The 13,132-nt window shown below is 42.0% G+C and overlaps 1 protein-coding gene across 1 annotated transcript; it reads left to right on the top strand.

Annotated features, from left to right (window-relative positions):
- Positions 1–951: 951 nt before the first annotated feature.
- Positions 952–3,976, top strand: FAM216B (family with sequence similarity 216 member B). The gene is made up of 3 exons (XM_025185288.3): positions 952–1,085; positions 2,478–2,598; positions 3,749–3,976. The coding sequence occupies exons 1-3, from the start codon at positions 987–989 to the stop codon at positions 3,898–3,900; spliced, it is 372 nt and encodes a 123-aa protein (XP_025041073.2). The 5' UTR covers positions 952–986; the 3' UTR covers positions 3,901–3,976.
- The last annotated feature ends 9,156 nt before the right edge of the window (positions 3,977–13,132 follow it).

Consider the following 13,132-nt stretch of genomic DNA (forward strand, 5'->3'; position numbering starts at 1 on the left):
TTTGGGGTGGGGGAGATCAGGATTATTCTTTATATTCATATTGGAAAAGTGCTATTGATTTCACCATGAATAGAGATTATCTTGCTTTAGATAGCCTATGTTTTCTGGAAAGATTTAATTGTTGTACTTTCCCCTCTGCCTGAAATGCCTTCCAATCCTGCATAGCATGTAATCCCCTTTCCTTCATATTCCTCTTCAAAACTCACCTGTTCCCACAGTCTCTCCAATGCTGACTCCTACACACATGCTTCCCTTCTAAAGTAGGAGAACAATATTTTAAAAGCTGCTTGTGCAGTCACCCAAAATATAAAGCAAGCAATCTTATTAGCTTACCCTGTGTCATTTCTTCTTCTGTTTTGTCATACTACAGCCAATTTACCATACAATTTTAACAGGCTTACTCACACTGAATAGCATCTTCCTCACCATTGACTTCCTTGGAACTTCTTGTTTGATAATGTTCTACCTAATGTGAGTGAGGGTATCAGAATCCATTCCTCAGTTTGCAAACCCTTAGAGGTAGGAATTAGCTATGTATCAGCTTGGTAAATGACTACATACATGCTTACCTTAATCACTAGCATCAGCACTCTACAATGGGTGAAGAGGGAAAGGAAGGTGTCTCCATTTTAGCACTATGGAGTGTGAAGTCTGCATTATTTCCAAGGTCCTTGCCGACACGAGAGCAAAGCATTTGCACAGAGGAAAGACAGACAGAACTCTGGTTTTTGTTCTTTCCTTCCCCATGGCTGTACCTCATATTCATTCTAGATAGGCACAGTGATCCAGTTGCAGTACTTCTTTATGTTTCTTTCCAGAGCCTCCAACCAGCGTCCATTCTATGTGGGGCTGGAAATTTGGTTCTACTTTTTTTCTTCCCCTCCAAGGAGCTCTACTGGATATTTGATTGAAAGAGTGTGATTATTGATACAAAGTTTGGTTTTGTCTCATGTTTTGTGAACCTGTCTTTTGAGAGATAGGGTAAGATGGGTGAAAACTGGAAGAGGAATCCTAGTCCCCATCGTTCTCCAAAAGTTTCATGCGTACAAGTTCCTCCATCGGCTCAGGATACCTACTTACTGAAGGTAACAGACTGATAGAAAACAAAGCTCAGTTTTCTCTGTGTTTCACTCACAGGGCATCTCACCTCTTTTGCTTAAATGAAACAAAAATGTCCCTTGGTTAGGTAATAGAAGAGCTAACTCCTATCTGATTCGAGCTGCATAGAGTATAGCAGCCCTTTCGCATCCCTTAGACGACATTGTCACCTTTGCATCCATTCATATATTTCATTTCCTTTTTCTCACGTGCTTCACAGGAACTAATTCCAGGGTTCTGAGCAGGCTGTAGAAATGAAAGGAACAGGAGGGACCAGAAACAATCTGAGGCTCAGGCCGAGAAGGCAACAGTAGCAGGAAAAGGAACACCAGAGACCAGAAAATATCTGGCATGCTACGAAAAAAAAGTAGCAAGCCGAGGAAGAGCCACAGCTTGAGAGAAAGTATGCATACCCATCCTCAGGACAGTGTCCCTCCCAAATGCAATGATATGTTCCAACTGCAGTTTGGGCTTTTTTGACAGTCTGCATTGAGAGGTGAACCACAAATCAGCCTCTATTTCAAGCATTATCCAGGATATGAAGAAACATATCTGGAGGCTAAGCAAGAGGGTCAGAGCTGAGACACAGAGTAAGAGGGAAAACAACAGCAGGACAGAAAGTTGGGCATGTGAGTGACTAGAGGAGAGCCAAACAGGCATGCAGATATCATGAGGATAGTGAGAAGTACCAAGGACTTAATCACATCAGGAGATCAGTGTCTGCTATTTGTATCCTAAAAAAAGTGAGTCAGACACTCAGAAGAGAGAAGGTGCAGAAGGCAGAAAACTCAGCACAAGTCACATTATTGTAAGGATCTGCTTACCCACGGGGAGCAGAGGTAACATCTTAGAGCAGCAGTTCTCAAACTTCAGTGCACCGTTAACCTCTTCTGACAACAAAATTATTACACAGCCCCAGGGGGAACAAATCCCAAGCCCCACTGCCCTGGGTAGGGGAAGAGACCAGGGAAGAGCAAAAGTGAAGTCTTCTGTCCTGGGAGGGAACATGTAACCTTAGCCCTGGGCAGTAGGGTTTGGGCGTGGGCCCAGGCTCTGGTCCCCTGAAAGTCCAACAATAGCCTTGGCAACCCCATTAAAATGAGGTTGGGACCCACTTGGGATCCCTACCCACAGTTTGAGAACTCCTGTCTTAGAGGGAGCTGTCCATTCTTGTAGCCTAATTTCTGAGTATATTTAAATGGTTCAAGATGTTGCAATTAAAGCTTGTCTGTAAAGGTTAATTGCTGCTTTATTTAATAAAATCCCCTGAAATAGAATAATAGACCTAAATCCCCTTGTTACTGTTTAAAATCAGTTTAGAGACAGATGTAAATTTAGTCCTATCTGTTAAACTGCCATCAGCTGCCTTGTTCTGACAGGACCTGAAGCGAGGCCAGAAATGCTACCTCTATAGCATCATGAGAGTTTACGACAGCAAACCTCTGAGGGAAATGCTGTCCCATCGGTACAGGCTCAATCTCCAGCACCAAAATTTGCTGGGTAAGTGTCTGCTTGCACTACAATGTGCATAGGCAGTCTAGAGAAATGGAATTCTGGAGGATAAAAGTGGGATTTGAGTGGATTAGAAGGAGAAATTTATGGTGACTCACAAAATGAAGCCTGGAATATTTTACGGGCAGAGGTTAGGAAGCCTTTGGCTGATGAGTTCTGCTTTCCTCAGCAGAGACCATGGTCACAACAAGTAAGAAACACTGATATCATTTATTCATTAGCGGAGTACCAATCCCTACCTCTGGGTGCTATTACCAAAATGTTGAAAGCATAAAAGAAGAGAAAAAATATTAAAGATACTACATCAACTCCTTCCATCAAGGCATCCAATGGACATTCTCCTAATCTAGCCATCCTGTCCCTCATCCCACACTCCTACTAAAGGTCCATAGAAATCAGATGGATCTTTGTGGTATGCCTTGAAGGTCAACAAATCTGAGCTGTGATAGACAATGAATTTGAGTTGAAGACCTTTCATGGGAACTGCCCTACCAGCAAGAGTAGCCTTTCCTAACCTACACCTTCCCACCTAAAAAACTGTTAGCTCGACTGCTTGTGCTGATCACAATGGCAGTGATAGCCACAAAGAAAGGTAATCTCTACTCTAGCTGGACACAAAACTATTTAGGCCTTTAAAAGGTTACAAACAATATTTTAAAATCCATTCAGATTACAGGAGGAGCTTATGGTCCATGTAATTGGAGAGACAGGTCACAAATGGAGACAAGTAGCAGAAATTTACGCTAGCACCACCGATGTATTAATCTCAAATATCATTTCTTCTCCTGCCACTGACCACATCATCAGCAATGTCCCATCTCTGTGAGATAGCAACTGACAGCAGAAGATTCTGAAACTCTAATTGTAATTACAAATATCTTCAGACTTTATAGCTCATGCATGGCACAGAGCACTTCTCATCCTGACACTTTTGACACACCGTGCTGCATGAAGTGATGCTGCTATATTGCTTGTTCAGCTAGTGTTTCTGTACAGTTTGGTGCTTTTCCAACACATACTACAATTTATGGTGAATTTATTGCTATGCAACTTCACTGCCCGTCAAAGATATAGTAATTGTGCATGTATGTATGTATACTATTTGATTCTTGTTCATTTTCCCTGTCCTCTCACTCAGGTTACATTACCGAGCATGAAGTCAGGTCTTACGTCTCCTTCCTGGATGAAGCTGCAGAGAAAGGAGAGGGGACGACCTCAGCTCAAAACAGCACCTCTCTGAAGTCCAGAGCTGGGAGAACTCAGCTGGCATTAACAGGCTGCAGTTCATAGATTTTAATGCCAGAAAAGATCTCTGTGATTGCCTAGCCTGACCTCTCATATAACATATGCCAGAGAACTCCCCAACCCCAGCAAATAATCTCTGTTGGAACTAGAACCTCTCTTTTAGGAAAGGGTGATGTTTATTTAACTGTTTAAATGTTGATTTAAAAATTTCCAATGATGGTAAATCCACTATATTCCTTGAGAAATTGTTCCAGTGGTTGCTCTCAGTGTTAAAAAATTGTGCCTTGTTTACAATTTGAATTTGTTTAACTTCAGCTTCTAGCCATTGGCTCTTGTCATACCATTGTCTGCTCGACCGAGGGGCCAATTTTCAATATTTTATTTCCCAGGTAGGCACTTAACAAGATATGAGCAAGTCACCTCTTAACCTTCTCTTTGTGTAATCAGGTTGAATTAGAAAAGGTAGCATGGACATACCACAGTCTGAGTGGAAAGATGTTGGATAATTGTCTGTCCTTCGCTAAACTTTTTCTGTAAGAGCCGGATTCTGATATTAATAAATATAAACTATTCCTCACTTAAACTTAGTCTTCCTCTTTCTCACTAATTTGTAGGAATTCACAGTGACTGAGTCTAGCCAGGTCAACTTTGTGGGAACTGGAAGGATTGGAGATTAGCCCATCTTTCTGTGTTTAAAGCAGTGACGGTATTTTAACAACCTTGTGATTGAGACTGGCATTTCTTAGTGTGATGGTGGGACTGGTTCTATTGGTTGTCTTGTAGTGGTGAGAGGTATGTGAAAAGAACAGGCTAGGAGGGGCTTGGATGGCAGATAGCATAAAGCAATGCCTATCAGGCTACGGTATTGATTTAGGCTTGGATTTTCAGTGGAGCCTGAGGTAGTTACATTTCCAAAGGCAAAATAATGTCAGTGTAAATTGGATGCTGAACTTCCTTTAAAATCTCAGCCAGAATGTCAATGTGTAAACAAATTTAAAACTGTTCCACCATATGAACTTTCTGCTGCACAAAATGGAGGCAGCTTCTCTTTTTAAAGACTGGAAAGCAACTTGCATGGCTATGAGTCCAATTTTTGCCTGTCTCCTCCCTTTAGGAACAAGACCCAGGTCTTTCACTGTACTACAGATCTGCTTTGACAGATATTACATAAGCCAGATATTCTATTCCTGCATTCTGAGAAGGGCTTTCCCGTCCCCTCTCTGTCTTAAAAAACTGGGCCTCTTCTCCCAAGTACCGTTAGAATCCAAACCCATCTCCCGTAGGTCTAAGAAGGACAATGGTGAGATCATCCTGAATTGTGCCCCTTTTAACAACCAGGTGACAGGAATCCAAACCAACTTCTTTTGCCTTTCATTCTTGAGAAATAAGGAGGGTGGAGAAAAATCAAAAGAATGCAGAATCAAAAGAATGTAGGATTAAGAATTAAGAGATGTTACAGAAATACTAACTTTGGTTGGGGTTAATTAGCCACCTAGCTGACAGTCCGCACAGGGAGGGCAAACATAATACAGGCAATAGAACAGAGGTGGTTTGACTAGGCGAGGGCTGAAGGACATTGGTAGTGAAGTGGGAGGAAACAGGCATTGTTGCTGCCCGTGTTGTATCCATTCTGTGATTAGAGGATGTTATTCTTTAAGGTTGCCAATCCAAACCCTTTTCTGAGCACCAAATTCATTTCAATAGCACTAGCTACTGAAGATGTAATCCAGCCAGGCAGGAGGGCCCACATGGGACAATTGGGACACAAGATACCCGAAATACAACTCCCATAAGTAGGCTGACTAGATATCTTGATTTTATAAGGGTAGTCCCAGTATTTTGAGGTTTGTTTTACGTGGGCTTCTTTTATCCCCTACCCCATATCCCAATATTTCACACTTGATATCTGATCACCCTACTCATCATGAAGCACTGTGGCAGCATACATGAACACTGCCCTGAAACCAAACATTGTGGCAAAAGAGTTCAGTTTTGATTTTCTGGATGGAAGCTTTCTTTTTTGGTTGAAAATATTTGATTTGCAGGGTTTTGATGAAAAATCACTGTTTTCCACAGGGAAACCCCTCCTCATGCACACATTTTCTGCGGAACTCCTACTTAATCAGGCAAATTATGCAGAAATGAAAAGCCTTCTTATTGTTAGCCTAACAATAAATCTAATTCCATTCAACTTTATTGGGATGAGTAATAACAAATGGGATCCTGAGCAGCAAAGCTCCATCTGACCCAAAGAAAGCAAAGGCTGCTCAGGGCCTTGCAGGATGGGGCCTTTGGATTGCTAGAGCTTATCTGATTTTGCCTCAATTTTCTAGCCTTGGAGAGAACTACAAAGGCACAAAGTTTTGGTGACATCTGTATCTATACAATCATAATGAATTGCTAAATGCACTAGAATTGATGTACATAAATCATTGTATCAGGCTCATTTAGCCTGATGCCTATCGCCAATTAACATGTAATACGATCCCAGCACAAAAAAATCCCTTTTTTCCTTTATAATTAGATTTATCCCTAATAAAAAATGGAAGACATCCTGCCAGCTTTGAAATAGAGAGTTGGACTAAAGCTCACAGCAATATTTATTCATTTATTTAGATGGAAAAATACCCATATGCAAGGATCTAAATGGTCCAACAATTAATTAAACGTATAGTGACAACCCAGTAATATTAAAGCTTATATATGTGCAACACATTAAGTCAGCCAGCTAGTAAATCCGGGTACAGCTACACTAGCTCGTTAGTTCGAGCTAGGTAGGGGAATGAGGGCAAGCGGAGTTGCAAATGAAGCCCAGGATTTAAATATCCAAGAGGGCTTCATTCCAAGAGGAGTAATGGTAGTTTGAATTAGGATCTTTAATTCGAACTACCTAGTCCATGCCGCATGTAGCCGCGGGCACAGAGTTCGGACTAAGGGGGATTTAAAAATGGTGGCACCCGGGAACATGCAAATGAAGCCCAGGATATTTAAATCCCAGGCTTCATTTGCAACTCCGCTTGCCCTCATAACAAGCTAGTGTAGCCGTCCCCTCACAGCCCCTTTCTCATCCTAATCTTGTGGCAACATTCCTTCAACCTTTCCCCAAGCCTCCAACAAGGAAATGGTGAATCAGTGGAACCCAGGCCCTACAGAATGATAGTAGGAGAAGCAGGCCTTGAGTGACAGAAAGCTTTTCTTCCTGAAGATGCCTCTTGGAGGATACAGCAACTGTTGAGGAGATCACAGCAGGGTGCTCAGATACCATATTGAAGAGAACAGTATAAAAACAATTTGCATGGTACTTCAAGAGAGGAAAGAAGATTGCAGAAGGAAACTGGGGACGTACATTATAGTTGTACTCGAGATGGAATATGGGACTGGGACTAAGACATTTTATACATTAATCTTTTTACTATGATCAGGTATCTAAAATGCCAGTCCTTTTTGGAACACTGCTCACCTGTGCTTTTTCGGATAGGCTCTATTCCATTGCTCTATACACAAATTCACATTTTTCTAGCACGCTTAGGAGACTTTAATTTTCTACTGCTGAGCAGTTCATGAATTGTTTTCTCTATAAAGCTCTTTGATATAAAAGGTATCTCATATATTTATTTTGACCCCCACCTTCCCTAAGAGAGCCTCAGGCAATTTGACCCCTTTGACCCTCACCTCCCTAAAGAAAGGAAACAATGTTTTGCCTCTGGCAATAGGAGGTTAACAATAGATGGACTACAATCCTATTCTGCACCTGCCCCGAATCCAGCTCAGCTCTATGTTATGATTTCCTCCAAGGGTTTCCTCTTTAAAACACTACAGTTTTTTTAGCTAGAAAAGGGAGATTCACTTTGTGGTAACAATCTAGAGTTCCCTCTGTTCTCTTCCCTGGGTAATGTTTTATTGCTGAAAATATAACATATCCTATATTATGGATCAATTTTCAAAAACATTCTCACTCTCTCACTCACTGTAATGATGGGCATATATAAAAGAGAATACAAACCATAAACATTAGTGGGATCTCAAGATGAAATTTTGTCAAGAATTGTTTTTGCAAGCATATTGTTTTTGCAATATATTTTACTGTGCCATTACAACATATTATTCAATATAGCCCTGCTATCCATTATTGCAGCTATTTGGTATATACTACCAATTGATTTAGCAGTTTAGTTGCATTGTTTTGTAGATTTTAGTAAACAGAAGACATTGTGCTAGATTATGAGTCTAATTTGCGTGGCTGTGCATGATAGTAAGGTCCTGCACAGTAATGGAGGATCTACTGAGGACTCTAAGTGCAGGCATGGTGTTGGGAAAGGGCAGAGGAAACATGACTGCTATCCTCCACAATGTGAGCAATGAGGAGGGATAAAGGGAGGATGGGGACATAGAATAAGTTAGATATATGATCCTGCCCCATCCTATGGGCCACCAAGCAGAGTTAGCTGGACATTATGAAGTGTGAGGATGGGGGAAGATACCACATCTGGTAATGAACTGACAGCATATGTCCTTCCTACTAAGTAAAACAGGAGCACTAGAGAAACCATGATTCAGCGAGGTATCTTGGCCATGCTCTTCCCAGAACTTCCACTAGGGCAGTGTCACTCTTTATCCAAGGCTGAGAGTAAACTGTCGATTTAGCCCATAGCTAATAAAGATGACATCCAAAACTTTCTTAAAACAGCCTTTCAGCTTGGACAGTAAGGTGATGTCTTTTGTGATGCGCTTTTGTGTAAGAGAGCATCCACACTGCATGGATGCTCTTGCACAAGAAAGCTCTGATGGCTATTCACAGAATGGCCATCAGAGCACCTGTGCTTTTTCGGATAGGCTTTATTTGCACAAGAAACCCCTGCAGAGCATCCACACATGTCTTTTTGCACAACAGCTGTATTTCAAAAAGGAGTTATGCTTCGTAGAAGGAAGTTTACTACACCAAAAAAGCCCTTTGTTCTGCTGTTTTACTGTCATTTTAGTTGAATAAAAGTGCGTTTGAGGTGTGGACACTCCACGGGTTTTTGAGCAAAACCCACCATTTTTGTGCAAAAACCTTGTAGTGTAGATGTAGCCTAAGTGACCAGACCATAAAGAAAATCTAGTTATTAAACCTCTACAGTGATGAAGAACATGGTCCAAAAACCACAAGGCTATATCAGACTATTAGTTTTTCAGCAGAACTCACCACCAGCCTCATATGTCAGCTCCACTTAAAAATTGATGTCAACATTTATTTCCCTATCTATTGACACATGGGGCATGGTTCCTCACTCGGTTACACCACATTTCCCCTTTTGTGATAAGAGAGTGATGTATCAGATATATAATATTTACACCAAACCCAATACAATAAATTGGCACTAAGCAGTTAAATAGTATGAAGTATTTAAACAGAACACCAACTTTTCATCCACACAGAACACCAGGGAATCTTTTCTTTCTTTTTCAGAAAGAAAAAAAAACTTTAAAACCCCATAACAATTTGAGCAAATGCAAAGGAAGGTCTATTGTTAGCAGTCAGCAAATGAGAAAATGAGTGATTTGAGATGCATAACATAAACTTTTTTCCTTAGAACTTATCAAAGCTAGTAAAAGATCTGAAGGACAATTAGCAATGAGAATGTAGTAGAGTAAAAAGAAAAAGCTACACACATTAAAGCAATAATAGGTCAGTTTGCTAAACTAGAACACATTAATAGACTATAAACCTTTAAATGCAGCTTCGTGACTTGGCCTGAGTGGGAGAGAATAGTTTTGAAATCTCCAGATTGAAGAGGTACAACAGAACTTCATTAGGATTTATATATCCAATATACATCCAAAACTCAGCAACTACACATTTGTTAAGAGACAGATTATGAGCTCCTTCCTCACACTGGTGAGCAAATATTCAGACAAATAGCTCCTCAGATGTGAGTGGGGCCACTGAAGTGAGCATTCACCAGTGCGAGGAAAGAGCGTGCAAGCTAGCCGTACACAGACTTTTTTAATGGTCTTCCCTCAGAAGATGACTGTAGCCTTGTCCTTGCTGCAGATCACCAGCCTGATAAGCACAGTCTAAGTTCAGATTCTTCCAGATTTACTTATAAGGTGCATTACCTTACTGTGCAAATATTCCCATTAAAGTCAATGGAGCTCAATTCTGAACCTTTACTTAAACCGAGCATTACCCAATGCTGTGCCTACTCCCACAGATATCAGTATAGCAGCTCAAGGAATAAAGTGCTAGCACAAGATTCTTACCCCCTACTCTGGCCCCTTTTTGCTGAGTAGGAGGGCTATAATGGTGTAAAAGGGCACCAAAAGTCTCCTGGCTGGTTGGTATGTGGGTGTTGTGAGTGTGTTTGTGGGGGCGGGGAGGGGGGAAGGATATACTGCCTTTCAGAAAACCAAGCATGAGCTCTAATGTAAGGGATATGTAGGGTGACACAGGAGGGGCACATCAGGTGCAAGGCCAACAGAAAATAGCACTGCAGAGATTCCAGGCAATGTTATGTCCAATAGGGAGCCCCAGGGAGACTGCAGTAAAATAGTCAGACCCCCAGAAATAGCCCAGGATCAGGGACAAAAATGCTTTCTACTTTAGCTCTCTTGCCCTTCTGAGCTGCAAAATGGGTGCTACGCCACATAGAGATGCAGCAAAGAATCCTGCCCTGAGTATTCAGTGTGATTAAGGGTATCAAGAATGAGGTTGTGAGGAAGGTACTCTACAACTTGAGCAAGTGTGACAGAATAAGGACTGAAATGAATTTCCCCTCCCCACAGCAGTGCAGGAGAACTGCAGAATAGTAACGAGAATTCACACTGCTAGAACGCCAGCTGCAACGAGAAGCAAGAAGTACGGAGGTGATTTATTAGCCCTTGTCTGTCCTGTGCACCTCAGCACATTGAGCATTTGTCTAACGCTCCTTCGCAATTGATTCCTGACTGACAGAATTCTATTAGCTTTCCTCGGTGGCAAAATACTCATCCCCTGACGGTGTACTGACAAGTAAGTGTGAAGAGTGTAGTAACCAATAAGAACTATCAGCACTTTACAAAATATAAGAGATCACTACTGCAGTGAAATCCATTTAATGAGGCATGTGTAAGGCCTGCCTGAGGCTACCTTATTTACAGTGGTGAGTATGGCACTTCCACGTGCCATACCCCTCAATTTAATATCCTTTACTGATCCAGACTGGGAATGGAATTTGGTGGAACTTCTGCTATCACTAACTTCTCACCAACATGAAGGTGAGAATCCCCATCTTTACTTTAAATACTAGTAATCTTTATTCCTAGAGTAGTGCCTTAATGCCCCATTGGGATCGGGGGGCCATTGTGTGGAGCGCTGTGCCAAACACAGAGGAAGAGATTGTTCCTCTTCAAGGCAGATTATATGGCAGTCTACATAGGTTTCTGTAACACAAACATATTTCTGAATGTGATCTCAAAAAACAGGAAAAGATGAAAATATTAAGGTCCAGAATGTGAATTTCTCATTCACAGTAGGTCAGATTCTGTTGCCTGTACTATAGTTAAGTAGCACCTTGCTTCACCACTAGTGCCACTGAGTTCAGTAGACTATTGGTGGATTACAGTACTATTCAGTGCAAGTACGGATATCAGAATCTGGCCCATTTGTAGGCAATTATGTTTGTTGGCGCACAGGAGAGACGGAGGGTGGGCAGCACGTGGTCTCAATGTTTTCCAGAGCATGGGAAGATGATGGGCCCCAACCCCTGGAAAGCACTTGAAAGGAAGCCCCTCTGACCCCAGACTGGGAGCAGTGTGTGACCCCAGCCTTCCCAGCCCCAGGAGGGCTGGCAGCATAGCCCCAAGCCTCAGCTGGACAGCCCTGGGAGACGCTCTGAGAAAGAGTGGAGATTGAGAGTGGAATGTGGATGGGATCAGGCTTCCCCTTATACCTGCTGTCTATGAGTTACCACATTTGATGTATTTTGCTTCATAGTTCCCCTGTAAAGTAGGGAGGATACACAGTTAGGATACAGAAGGGAAACAGGCCCAGAGAGACTTAGTGGCATATCTAATGTCACACAGGAAGCCTGAAGTGAAGTAGAGATTGGAACTGGGATCTTGCACATTGCTGGCTAGCACTTTAACCATTAGACCACTCTTCCATTCAGCTCATGAATGCTCTAGCTTATCCAGATCAGCTTACTCACTGGAGAGAGAGAGACCAGCAAGATGGTATCATCCACTCTGTCTGGTTATGAGTGGTCTTAAAATGCACATGATCTTGGATAGCTTGCTATCAATTTCACCACCTTATTTGTCTGGCACCTTCTTCAGCAGGCCCCAGGGACACACATTGTGTGTGAAATCCTGAGCCTATTAAAATGAATGGGAATTTTGCCATTAGCTTCAATATGGCCTACATTTTGTAAAACCAATATAGATACCAATACAAGCTCTGAAAAACAGGGAAACTGCTGGTTTTCAGGGGTTCATGGTCACCCCAAGGGTGAGTAAGAGCTAGTTTTCCTCAATAATGAGGCTATGTATACACTGTAGGCTTCTTGCGCAAGAACGGCTGTTCTTGCGCAAAAACTTGCAGAGCGTCTACACTGCATGCACGTTCTTGCACAAGTAAATTTATAGTAAAGCATTGGAACAGAGGGTTTTTTGCACAAGAGTTATTCCTCTCCCCACGAGAAATAAGTCTTATTGCGCAAGAAGGCAGTGTGGATGGGCAACAGGGGTTTCTTGCACAATATGGCTAAAATGGCCATCAGAGCTTTCTTGCACAAGAGAGCATCCACACCGCCATGGACGCTCTTGAGCAAAAGCACATCTCTTGCGCAAAATCACGTGGCAGTGTGGACCCGTTCTTGTGCAACTACTTTAACGCAAGAACTCTTGTGCAAAACAGTTCTTGTGCAAGAAGCCTGCAGTGTAGACGTACCCTGAGCTTATTGGAATTGGGTTCAGTTTTGGCAAATGGATTTAAAGTGACCCCAGGTGGATGGATGTATGCAGAGTTGCCAGACTCAAAAGGGGCTCACATTCAATCTTGAAAAAGACCCTATGACAGCGGAGCACAGTAGTATGTGTATGTGTAAGAACAAAAATTAAAACTGATGGTATGAAATTAAAAAAAAATCCTGCTAGGTTGATCTCTGCCTGTCATTATTGGTTTTTGCTAGCTCTTCAGAATGTCTTAAAGTGCTCAGGTACCAGCTATTGATGAGCTTAGATAGATGCCTAGACAGACACTAACTTGACTTCTGTGTGTGTGACTGAAACTGCAAACATCAGTTCCGGAATTATTAAA

Source organism: Pelodiscus sinensis, chromosome 1, assembly GCF_052426305.1.
Source record: "Pelodiscus sinensis isolate ZL-2025 chromosome 1, ASM5242630v1, whole genome shotgun sequence".
Taxonomy (NCBI): Eukaryota; Metazoa; Chordata; order Testudines; family Trionychidae; genus Pelodiscus; species Pelodiscus sinensis.

Bases quoted from the DNA above. Each gene is read 5' to 3' on its own strand.
- FAM216B (XM_025185288.3), top strand. From the start codon at position 987: ATGGGTGAAAACTGGAAGAGGAATCCTAGTCCCCATCGTTCTCCAAAA. The intron at 1,086-2,477 runs GTAACAGACTGA...TTGTTCTGACAG, and splicing joins AGGATACCTACTTACTGAAG to GACCTGAAGCGAGGCCAGAA. The intron at 2,599-3,748 runs GTAAGTGTCTGC...CCTCTCACTCAG, and splicing joins CCAGCACCAAAATTTGCTGG to GTTACATTACCGAGCATGAA.